Source organism: Astyanax mexicanus, chromosome 17 (genome assembly GCF_023375975.1).
Source record: "Astyanax mexicanus isolate ESR-SI-001 chromosome 17, AstMex3_surface, whole genome shotgun sequence".
NCBI classification, from domain to species: Eukaryota; Metazoa; Chordata; class Actinopteri; order Characiformes; family Acestrorhamphidae; genus Astyanax; species Astyanax mexicanus.
Genome location: NC_064424.1, coordinates 17,534,715 through 17,546,931, shown reverse-complemented (window position 1 = coordinate 17,546,931; position 12,217 = coordinate 17,534,715). Strand labels below are relative to the sequence as shown.

Genomic DNA, 12,217 nt, shown 5'->3' with positions numbered 1-12,217 from the left:
AAACACATAACACAGTGACCAAAATGATGACAATCAAGTTATGGTAATAAAAGTGTCTTTTTAAGTATATACACTCATCATCATCTTTAAAAAAATAAAGTGTCAGATTGCAGTCCTAGTGTGTAACTGTAAATGCAACATGCCAGATGCAGTTGCAGAGTTCTTAAATATGTTCTGTGGAAATCTATCCCATGCAGTTCAAATATTCCTGCAGAATTTGCATTAAGGGTTGACCCTATACATTTTCTATCAGGGATAGGTCTCCTTATGTGGTTGACCATGGCGTAGCATCTGTGTCTTCAAGGCATGCTCTGGAGAAAGCAGCAGCATGCATTCACAAAAGGTTGGGAAACTGGTTGCTAAACTTAGTTAATGTAACTTTGGGCTATCAAAGTGCCTGTAATGAAGACCAAGGTTTGAACAAGCATTCTACAAAATTGCACCCCACACCACTTCTGCATGTATAGCTCACATAATGCAATAAATAATGCCCATATTAGCTGTTAATTGTTTAACATTTATTGTCTTAATATTCCTTCTGAATAACATTACAATTTGAAACTTTCTTTTGGGTGCAGCTATTTTTGCATATATTTTTTTTGATGATGATGATGGTAGGTGTATATTACTGAATATAAGCAAAACATGCAGATGTTTTTGCCACGTAAATAGCAGAAGACGATAATCAAAAGCATGTTTAACCTCTTTAACTACACAACAAGCCCATGTTACTAGTTTGTGCCCCACCCTCCCATTATACACACAAAACATACAATATAAATGGTGAATTAATGGTTTTAGAGGTGGAAATAAAAGGGTACTTTACCTTGGGGAGACTCACCTGGAAAAACTCGGCAATGGTGGCTACATGGCTGGCACAGGCACACTTCCTCGCATCCGGCACATCCTCCCCTACCTGAACACACATCATCAGAAATTTTTAATATAACGGTGAAACGTTTTCAAAATCTATTTCCTAAAGACCAAGATGTGTTTGTACTGAAGCCCGCTGAAGCACAGTATGGCTATATTGGTTATTAAGCCACCCACTCTCTTCACAGAAACCTCAGACGATCAACAAGTTCTCGATACACTAAAATACTGTAAAATACTGGAGGGACCTTTAAAGGGTTGCCAGAGTTCCGATCATGTTATTGTTGTCAAGGTATTGTTCTACCGTGTGAACTAAATTAAGCCACTGTTCTAACTGTTTCAATCCACCGCTTACTGGTGCCATATGTTGTGCGCATTCGTTTATCACTGACATTCATTTGTACATATTTCTCTTTATAAAGAACAGAAAACCTGTTAACTCAAAACAGGCTTATAACAGAAACCAATAGGCAGGTGTGAAGCCACTGGTTTCTATTATAAGAGTGTTTCAATTCAAAAGGAAGCCTTTGGCAATCTACCAACTGCTACAGATGCAATAGATAAAAATGCTGGACGTGTCTTCAAGACAGTAAATGTCTTGTTCTCAGAGCCAACACTGGGATGAGCTAGTTGGGTGACAGAGAAGTTGGTAGGGCTGCAAGTTCTACATGCATACAATAGCTCATTAAAGCATACTGTTATACGTAATATGGTCTACCATGGGCTTTTGTTTAGCAAGGACGATAAAACAGTGTACACTGAACATACCACTTTTAGGAGTCTCTCTCTTTTAAACAATACACACAGACTCCAACAGAACAGACTGATATGATCAGCAGCCATTCAAAATAATAGTACCTACACAATACAGTCTGATTGCAGTGCCATAAATAGAGAGCCTTCTTTATAACACAATAAAGTGGTGTGTAATACTGGTGTAAGAAAAACAGTAGTTGCGAAAAGTAACTGGGAATATACAAGAAAAAAAACAGATTCTATCCTGATTCTGACTCTGAATAACATGAAAATGTAGAAAATGTAATTTTCGTTTCTATTAGGGATCTAAATCCAAATCGGTGACTCAAGATTAGGCCTGATCCAGGATTATTTCAATAAATCATGTATACACTGTTTTAACGTCAATCCAGTTCAGAGTCTTGTGTTTAACTAGTGCTCAGAGCATCATCTGGTGTTATCAAGGCACCATTAATTAGGCAATAATACACGAGAGGGAGTACTATATTGTGTAATATTGGAAAGACTTTGAGTTAAAGAGGATGAAAAAAATAAGATCTATTTGGTTATAAACTCTCCACAAGTTAAAATAGTTCCATTGCTGCTCTGTTTGTAGCTGTGCTGTTTGCTTTGTAAGCGCTGCATCGTTGCTTGGTTACCTCTTTGTGGCGGAGTAATACATGGAGAGCTTAGAGTTACAGTGCACTACCAGTGCATTACAATCACATTGCAGGGTCGGAACTAACTGTGGTATAATGGATAGTATTGCCCAATCAACAGCACTGAGGAGAGCTCTCAGAAAGTAAATAAAAGTTTATTTAGAGACTGCACAGTGGAACACTGAAACTGTACATAATATCAAAAAATATATAAAGCTGTTGTGGAAAAGCTGTGGGAGAACTAAGCTGTGTGCTCAGAACTAAGAGGGGGCTAACACTAATGCTAATACACAAATGCCATAGAAACCCAAATTACCTCACTATAAAACAGTTATTTCACATCAGTGGTCAACAAACGACAGATATCTGTTCAGTGAGAGAACTACCACACAAACACATACATACATACATACATAAAGTGAGTAGAGTGCCGTTTTTCAGACTGGATTATGATTATTATTTAGTTACTAAAAAAAAACTGTTCTTACTTCAGCAATAATAAGCAGCACATTTTACCTCATTTTTGGGACTGTATTAATTAAGGAAAAGGAGATGCTCGGCATAACCAGTAATTTTAGGGTCATGATTGGGGGTAAAATAACCTGGGTGGCTTAAACCAGGCTTTTTCATATCATTTCTATTTACTGCTTGTTTTGTTTTGTTATTGATCAATTAATTTTGTCTTTAATTGTAAGATATAGGAATCAGTACCCGCTATGAATTCAGTTCAGTAATTGTTACTAATAAGCTTATATTAAATTTACACTTCTTTTTACCATAAGCTTGACACATATTGTTAGTGAATAAGCTCCACTAAAGTACACCCACGCCTAGTGAGCACTAGTGTCCAAATGCACATCATGTGTAATTCACGGAAATGCATTTCTAATAGAATAGGATGCTTTGAGGAGGCTGCACATGAGCTTTTGGAAACTTTATCCAATTCCATGCAACAGCTAATAGGATAGACCCCCAGCATTGGCCAGTGAAGCAGTGAAACTGCACTCCCTGGAGTGATAGAGTTCCATCCACTAGGTTTGGAAGGAGATGAGGTGTTTGCCATCCAAAAGACTGATGGCAATCAAATTCTCACAGGACGGTTTCGAAATTTGTGAAAGACATGCCTAGAGGACTAGAAAAAAATGCTGCCAAAAATCAATTTTTAATCTTGCACAGATTTTAAAATGAACACCTAAGTTCACATTATGAGGCTGAAGTGACAGAGATCAGATTTTTTTCAGTGCTGTGTGGACATGTCAAATCTGATCTGAATGTGATAGATAAGACTGGATTTCTTTTGCCTTTTAGACTGCACACGTGCCTAGTTCTGTTTGTGTCAGAAGCAAAAGTGCTAATAGGAAAGTCTATGCAGTTATTTCTAGTCACACAAGACCAGGCTGAAGGTTAGTTTCTTTTAAAAACATATTTAAAGCACTGCTCAACTCTGATAGAAATCACAGAGCTCTTCTTGTTCAAATGTGGGACCTTATCCATAAACAGATGGAGTGTTGAGCTTAATGAATAGTCCAATTTATATTTAGAACAGCTGCCAGTCCCCTCATTCATTACCTTTCTGAGGAGGCAATGTCCATAAATGTATCAATAAGAGTATGTGTGCTGTTTCAGGAACAAATTTGGTCACATTAAAGTCATATACAGGTTACTTACATTTATGAAAGTGAACAGACAAGATCTTAAAAAAATGCCAAAACTGGTTTGAGCAACAAAAAAAATCGGAATTAATAATGGAAACGTAAGGGTGGGCGATAAGGCCTTAAAAAAACATCATGATATTTTTAGGGTGTTTTTGCGATAACGATATGACAAAACATTGAATTAAAAAAAGTATTTAAAAAATACATTACTGAAACAAAATAAATATTACATTTGATTTGCATACTTAATTGTAATTTATTTCCAGACTGTAACAGAAGTCAATGATTTTTTATTCTAATATTGCACTACATATATCAAGCACAGAAGTAAAATAAATTATATTCAACAGAAATAATCTGTCTCTAGTAGATATTTAATAGGAAATGAGAACAATATGATTTTTTCTTTTGCTACAAATAGCAAAAATGTTGTACCCAATGCCCCTAAAAATATTTAATGATGAAAAATATTTTATGATTTTTTCTTTTGTTACAAATAGCAAAAATGTTGTACTCAATGCCCCTAAAACATATATAATGATGAAAAATATTTTATGATTTTTTCTTTTGTTACAAATAGCAAAAATGTTGTACTCAATGCCCCTAAAACATATATAATGATGAAAAATATTTTATGATTTTTTCTTTTTGTAACAAAATTAAATATTTTTTAAGGGCATTGAACACAACATTTTTGCTATTTGTAGCAAAAACAAAATCATAATTATACATAATAATTTCTGTTGAATATAATTTATGAAGTGTGGTCTCAAAAACAGACCCTTACAGGTTAATGTGTTATAATTGGCCACTTATGGTTAATTTCACAGATTTTACAGGTACTTTAAGTGCTGTATTACTGTCAGCAATGTTGTCCCTGCCTACTATCCCAAAAGAATACTTCGATGACCGATCCAAAAATAGGCCCAGCATTTCTCTGCAAGGGCTTAAAAGTGCATGTCTATGCTCTGCTTCTTATTTCAGAACAGCGACGGTGCTTAAAGGGAGTGCAGTGGGCTGAAACTGAGCGGGTGCTTGTTAGTCTCTTCTGCCACTTTAGCTCTGCTCGTCTGCCTTTGCCCCTCTGTGCGGCTGCACTGTGTGCTCTTGCTAACGGCTTGCAAAACACTTCATCACTTAAAAAACAGGCCTGCAGCCGAGGGCAATGTACATCTGCGCGTGCGTGTGCACACAGACACACACACGCTCACACACACAAACACAAACGTACTTCTAGAGCTGCAAAAGGGCAGTCGCCAGCAGTAGCACTCACCCAGTTGATGAGGATGTAGCGAGGCAGGGTGGCAGCGGGTTCCTTCAGGCTGCAGAAGCCATACATGATGCGGCTGTTGTCAAAGGTGACCGTGATTTCTGCCAGTCCACCATCTGTCAATCAAAAGTGGAGAGGAAAGACATCTTGTGGATCTCATAAAAACACAATACAGACATTGTTCACACCAGCCATTAACATTTTGAGGCATGATGGTCACTGTAAGAAACCACCTAGCTTTTCTCCTCTCATTTTATCATTTTGCAATTGTGTTTAAAGAGGAAATTTCAACATTTTCTTTTTTGTGAGTATATTTTATTGATTATTCGTTTTTTTCCAAAAACAAGTGCAACATACAAAAGCAAGTAAAGAAAGTAAAGTAAATGTACCAACTATCTTAATCTTTAATTAATCATGGGTGCGTTTTGGGCATAACATTAAATAAACAAATCACCGCACCACTTGCCGTTCCCATTGGTGAATTGCTATTTTATTGGCGCAGCTATCTGGACATGTCTAGCAAGTCTTAGCAGAGGAAACTGACCTGCGTGTCCAGGCTGTGGAGGTGTATAAGCAGGTAATTTAAAGAACCATCAATGTGATTTTATTTTGTATTGTGTTTATTGCTGATGTAAAGGTTGGGTTTGTATATGCATTAAACGAGTGCACCTGTGGCGCACCTGTTTTTTCCTTGCCAAAATAACAATATGTCACACATGTACCTGAACAGGATGATATTTTTAAACACATAAAACACATCAATGGCACCCAAGCAAGGGAAACGTTCTAGCTTGCTACCGTTATTACATAAGGATAAGTTATAGCTTGTTTTGGCTTGTTTTTAGCATCGTTAACTACCTCATGCACATGGTCTGGTCTCGCAGTAATTACATATGTTACTACAGGAGTAGTGATGTCAGTAATATGGGCGATCACATCGAGATACTACTGAAGTGTTGTTCCCATTACAATAATAAAGAGCACATATGCATCTATAAATACCTCCAAATGTGGCCTTTGCAGTGTTTAAACAGCGAGTTTGCATTTTGTTACAGTATTTTGACTCCTTGTGCTAGGCTGAGCTCTACCTACAGTCAGGTGCTGAATACCCCAGTGGTGAAGAGAATGAGGTTACTTAATGTGGAGTGAGTATCTGTTTCATTCAAATCCTGCGGGCAGACTCCTCGGTATTACCTGCTTTCAGAAAATAGATTAAGCTCGGTCCTAGAATAAAACGAAATTTCTCAGAGAATCCCCATTGACCATGCATTATATGGCACTTTCCCACTGCATTGTACCCACACTATACTCAACTTAACTCTTAACACTACTTGCTTTTGCTACCAGGTCCCAGTTTAATTTTCACACAGCATAATTTTACAAGCTGCTATTTTGAGTTGGATAAAAAACACAAAATAGATTACTCCTGTAGCTCCTGTAGGAGATCTGAATTGCTGCAGATTTCCTGATAGCTTGCCCATTCTCTATTGACCTCTCTCATTATCAAGGCTTTTTCCATTAGCGGACCCGCTGCTCAAAGGATGTGTTTTTCTCTATAACACTATCCTGAGAAAACTGTAGTGACTGTTTGGATCAAATTCTAGTAGATCAGCATATCTAGGAACACTCAAACCAGTCAGTTTGATACTATCATGTCTCATTAAATTCATTATTTTCGTGGCAGGGTTTCCCGCAGCGCTTTTATAGTAAGAGTGGCCACCTTGACAACATATGCACCCCTAGAAAAAAAAAATCCTAGGCTGAATAGTGGCATCTGTTAGTTAAATATGTAACGGCACCATTTATCACCTGAGGCCATGCCAACAAACAAGAAATGGTGAATCTCGTGTGCTGCCCTGTGTGGTTAATATGAACATTACTCCAAACTGATGCCCTGTATCTTAAAGACTTTTGTGTGTTGCCCTACTGCCACTCAATTGACTAAATTTCATTGACTAATAGGTATGCAGAGGGTTCCTAAAAAATTGATATGTGTATGTGTACTAAGTTGTTTGGTTTCTCTAAATGTGAACTCTAGTCAGCATGTCCGCTGCAATGCTAACTGTTTTTCCAAGCTGGATTACTCTGTGATGGTTGTTGACAATGTCTCTGCCTCTGGATAAAATGCACTTGTTCTGGTAAGATTTTCACCAATCCGAGCAAATTAGCAAACACCCACGGTACAATACCCATGCATTTTCATACCATATTACACCTTGAAATCAGTTACAGTTGCAACCCTAGTGGCCACCAAGACTTCTAGTGTCTCCACCTGCATCAGTATGCGCTTGGGTTGCCAAGTAATCTGTATTAATGATCAGCTCTAATTCCAAATAATAAATCAGCAGCTGAGATGTCGCACACCTCTAATTATAGTCCCAAACCAGACTTAGACTATCAGGAAAACCGGCCAAGTAAGCTGGCGTCTTTAACAGAGAGTGACATCTGAAGCGGAAGGACCCACTGAGGTAATTATTACAGCATAGATCTGGGTTAGTGATTTCCATTCACTTTTATTGGACACTTAAAAGCTCAATCAGTGCCAGACAGTCAGACACAGGCCTCTGACGGAACACGGGGAGACGGGTGCACTCGTCTGCTCGAACTAATCCAGTTCGCAACCCATCCTCCAGCTCAGATAAAGGAAGATATTACTACAGCAGGAAGCAGCTCTGTTCCCAGGGCTGTCACTAATAATTAAAACTGATTTAAATATGAAGCAGGTAGCGCGGTATAATTATGCTCCGCTGAAACAAATAAGCATCTGTTATCGGCTCACACACGTGAAATAACGAACGGATCTCAAATGAGGTGCAATCTCACTCGAACCGTCCTCCCTGCTGACTGCAATATGCCTCGCTCCCGAACGGCGGCCTCGGATCTCAACGGCTTCGCCCTGTTTCACTCTAGGCTCTGAGCCATTAAAGTCATTATTGCTAAATTACAGGTTTGCTCTTCACGTACCGAAGAGGGGGGGATGAGACTCCATGCAATTCAATCTGATGAACCACACCACAGATAATGAGGTGGCATTTGCATGGATAATGGCAGCCAGATCGAATATGTTTGGAAGGGTAACTGTAATCGCGCTCAGTTATTGACAGAAGACGGTGGTCCGCCCCCAATTCAATCAGTTCAGCTTTATTGAGGATTTCCTCCAGCACTGCGCCGAATGGGTAAATGGATTCTCAACGCCAGTAACGATTATGATAATCACAAAGTGGACAATGAGTGTTATCAATCACTGTGACTGTGTGAGTTATTAGATTCGGATCACTGGCACTTTCACACTGAGGTACAGTTCGGATGAAAAACCACCTACCTCCTGATGATGCCAGCGTCAGATCATTGCTGCTGTCTTCTTCATATGTGTACACAGCCCTGGAAAACACAGAAAGAAACAGAAAGGTAAGAAAAAGGTGGTCTTTTTGTAGTTACAACTGACATTTTTCAAAACCTTCACAGCTCACATTTACAGCGGAAATGTCAATGTCATGCTAAAGTCTGAATCCACATTTTGACAGGACTTCTCAAATCACATGAAGCTACCAAGCAAAGAGGGTAAAGGCCACCACATTTCCCTTTGAGTCCAATGAGGTCAGCAAAGTTTGATGGAGAAGACTAACCACCAGTTCTTGTATTGTGCTGAGTGTTAAGGGAAAAAACAAGTCTTTTAGACTTTCAGCTGTGGGTTTCTAAGGTATCATGCGAGATCAGAATCACATAAGCGAGCATATCAATTTAAGATTACCCAACAACTCATGCTAAATGTTTGATGATTGATTTAAGCCTTTAATTTTGTTTAGACTGTTTTTATTAATGGGCCAAACTCAACATTTATAATTTACCATTAGATCAAATAAATAAAAATAAAATAATCAACTAAAACTAAAAAAGTACAGTAAAGAGAAATACTTAGAGCACTGAACTCTGAATCAGGTCAGACCATATAAAAAATCTAAATGGCCAATTGGCTGATTCTGAATCTTCTACTTTTATTAGCCTTGTAAAAGTACACCTTGAAAACAAATGTGATTGATGTAATATTAAGAATAATCGGATATAATGTTTTTTTCCGAGTAATTAACGTTTTTTAAAAAATCCATGCTGACATACACTTCATAACAACAAGCCTTACATTAACTAATGTAAAATAAAGCAGCACTAAAAGTGCTTAATACTAAGATTAAAGCGCAACCCAATATTGTAATAATGTAATAAAGTTGCATACATCACTTGGTCATAAATATATTGTAATAAAGTGTCTCTGCCATTAATGTAACACCACTTTTATTAATCATCAATAATGTAATACCTTAATTTTCAGGTTCATTATTTGTAATACCTTATTACAAACTGTTGTTACAACTCTTTTTTTCACATTATAGGGAATGTAAAATTATTACAGTAGAGCTACTTCAATTCTTTGAATTCTTTGGGCAATTATTCAACTGTTCCCAGGTCATTTCCAGGCACAAAGTGACCCAGCACTGTGGCATTCACTGCTCCACTAAAAGGCTCAGAGATATGTAGCTGCAGAGCAGCGCCGACTGGAACGCACCCTCACCGAGGGCAAAAGAGGTACACTTTAGGTCAAGGGTGCTGTTGGCTCAGAGGAGAAAATGGCGTTACAGTCTGCGCCGGTGAGTGTTGCGTGGGAGGGCGCGATACAGCATGCTAGCACTCGTTAGCTTTCTACAATTGCTGTTTTTAGGACCACATGGACACTCAGCCGAGAGAGTCACTCCAATCACAATCCCAGAGCGCTGTGCATATCTGAAGAGATATTTAACAAAGCGTGACTGCACTGATGAGATGTAGCGCAGCTTTGATGTTTCACTCCAGCTTTCATGGAGGTAAATATGACCAAATTCAAGCATCAGCTAATCTCGTTTTCCCATCACACTGACAAAACGTGTGGGAGGGTGGTGCTATGCTCCTGAGTATAACAAACGCAGGAACAGAAGGTCTAATGCCATGAGCAATGGTATGTAGCGGCACAGGGTGCAAAGCTCCCCTGCTTCGCCTGATATATAAATATTGCTGCTGTCACACAAAAACCTTGTGGATATAGTATGTTACAGAATGATATGAGATATGAGTGTTAATAGCATGACAAACAGCATCCCACACTTTTTTAAATGAGGGATAGGTCTGGTAATGCAAATGGCCAAGTCAATCTCCTGAGAGATGAGCAGTGTCCTGCTAAAATAGTGCACTTGAGTGTGTAGAATGTTCAGAAAGGTTAGGGCCACTGGTTGCACGACCTTGTTAATGTAATGTTGGGCTGTGAAAGTGCTTGTAATGAAGACTAAATGTGATCTAGATCTTCATTACAAACACTTTATATATGTGTAGAGCATAACAACAAACCGTTGAACCGGTCTGGTGCTCAGTCTTGATAAAGACGACCAATAAATCCAGCTGTGGAGGCCATATGTGGTCACATCAACAGTAGTAAAGTAAAAGTGGTTTTACACAGCTGGAATTATCACTACTATCTTCTATTCCCTATTTGTGTGTAACTAAATCAGTCCAACTTCTATCTGTAAATATGTTTTCATGAAGTTTAGATGTACAAAATTTTCAACTGGTCAATCTGGAACAATGCTAACAATGAGAATAACAATAGGGCATAACAATTGGGAAATATTTTGGCTAGATTAGCTATAAAACATTGGTAAATAATTGCCAAATTGTGGTAAAATCTTTAGCCAACTGTTTTTTTTTTAGATATAGTATGAAACAATTGCAAAATATGGGAATATTTAACTCTCATCCATGTGATGGTGATCCAGGTGATGATCACTATGTTGGAACATAAAGGACTAATCCCAAACTGTTCCCACCAAGTGCATGGAACTGTCCAAAATCTCTTTTACTTAAATTAAGGTGCCAAGCCTAACTCCTGAAAAACATTCCCACACCATTATCCCCCCTCCACCAAACTTTACACTTGGCAAAATGCAATCCAAAGACAAGTACCGTTCTCCTGGCAACCACCAAACTCAAACTAATCCATCAGATTGCCAGATAAAGAACTTTGAGAATCTGTTTGTATGTGCCTTCACTTATATAATAAATCCGAATTATATTGAATTTATCAAATCATTGCTTTATGCTGTGAATATTTTATAAACACTGCAATTAAATTCTTGAGAGATCTACTTCGACATATGCAAAATTCCATGTCTAGCATTGACAGATATTGATAGTAGTTGATAGTAGTTAAATCTGTCTCTGTCTGCTCATCTCGCTCTCTCCTCTCCAAGAGGCCACAGGGAGAATACAGGCGATGCCAGCAGGGGATTTGGCTGCTGACAAACGACAAGCTCCAACATGGAGGGGCGGCGAACTGCCACTATCCTCCAGCCTGTCTCTATTCCACTGAGAGGCTTAAAAATGGCAACACGAAAAGGTCCAACTCATCATGCATGAGAGCGGTAGGGCCACTGCCCTCCTGCGGAACATCAACGTCATGAGAAAGAAGCCTTGGAAACGGCAGAGGGGGGCCACGGGCTCTTGCAGGTGGTAGCCTATACCTGGCACGAGCCAAGGAGAAAAGGACAGCCAAGCAGCTGGGTGGTGCTGTCATATCCAGCAAGAATGGAGCCCAGGCAGATGGTGGTCCGAAAGAAAATGGAGGCTGGGAGGAGGGTGGCGGTAGAAGGTCAATGGGATTATCAGGAAATACTCTGCAGGTGGATCGGGGGTCTAATCCCTTTCACTTGCACTCAATAACCCATCAGTGTGATGGGTGTGCCAATGGTGTGATGTCATCAAACCAAATCTAATGTCTTTGTTTATATCACTTTCTTTAAGATAAGATAAGATAAGATAATCCTTTATTAATCCCACAATGGGGAAATTTACCATGTTACAGCAGTGCAGAGTAAAGGACAGAGAAACAGGTCAGGAAAAGGTAAATACAAATAATGATAAATATATACAGAAAACCTATTGTAGGAAAATATATAAAGGTAGTTTAAAAAATTATATATAGTAAAAGAAAATATATATATACT

The 12,217-nt window shown here is 38.6% G+C and overlaps 1 protein-coding gene across 5 annotated transcripts in view; it reads right to left on the bottom strand.

The window, feature by feature from the left end:
- dbn1 (drebrin 1) overlaps positions 1 to 12,217 on the bottom strand; it is a 102,933-nt gene that overhangs the window by 25,922 nt on the left and 64,794 nt on the right. For 4 of the 5 annotated variants that reach the window (XM_007244429.4, XM_049466191.1, XM_049466193.1 and 1 more), the window contains exons 2-4: positions 8,515 to 8,573; positions 5,196 to 5,308; positions 827 to 916 (exon numbers count right to left, since the gene is read on the bottom strand). In XM_007244429.4, coding sequence (XP_007244491.3) covers positions 827 to 916; positions 5,196 to 5,308; positions 8,515 to 8,573 — 262 coding nt within the window. The remainder of the gene's footprint in view (positions 1 to 826; positions 917 to 5,195; positions 5,309 to 8,514; positions 8,574 to 12,217) is intronic. The other variant, XM_007244431.4, reaches the window with a different exon arrangement.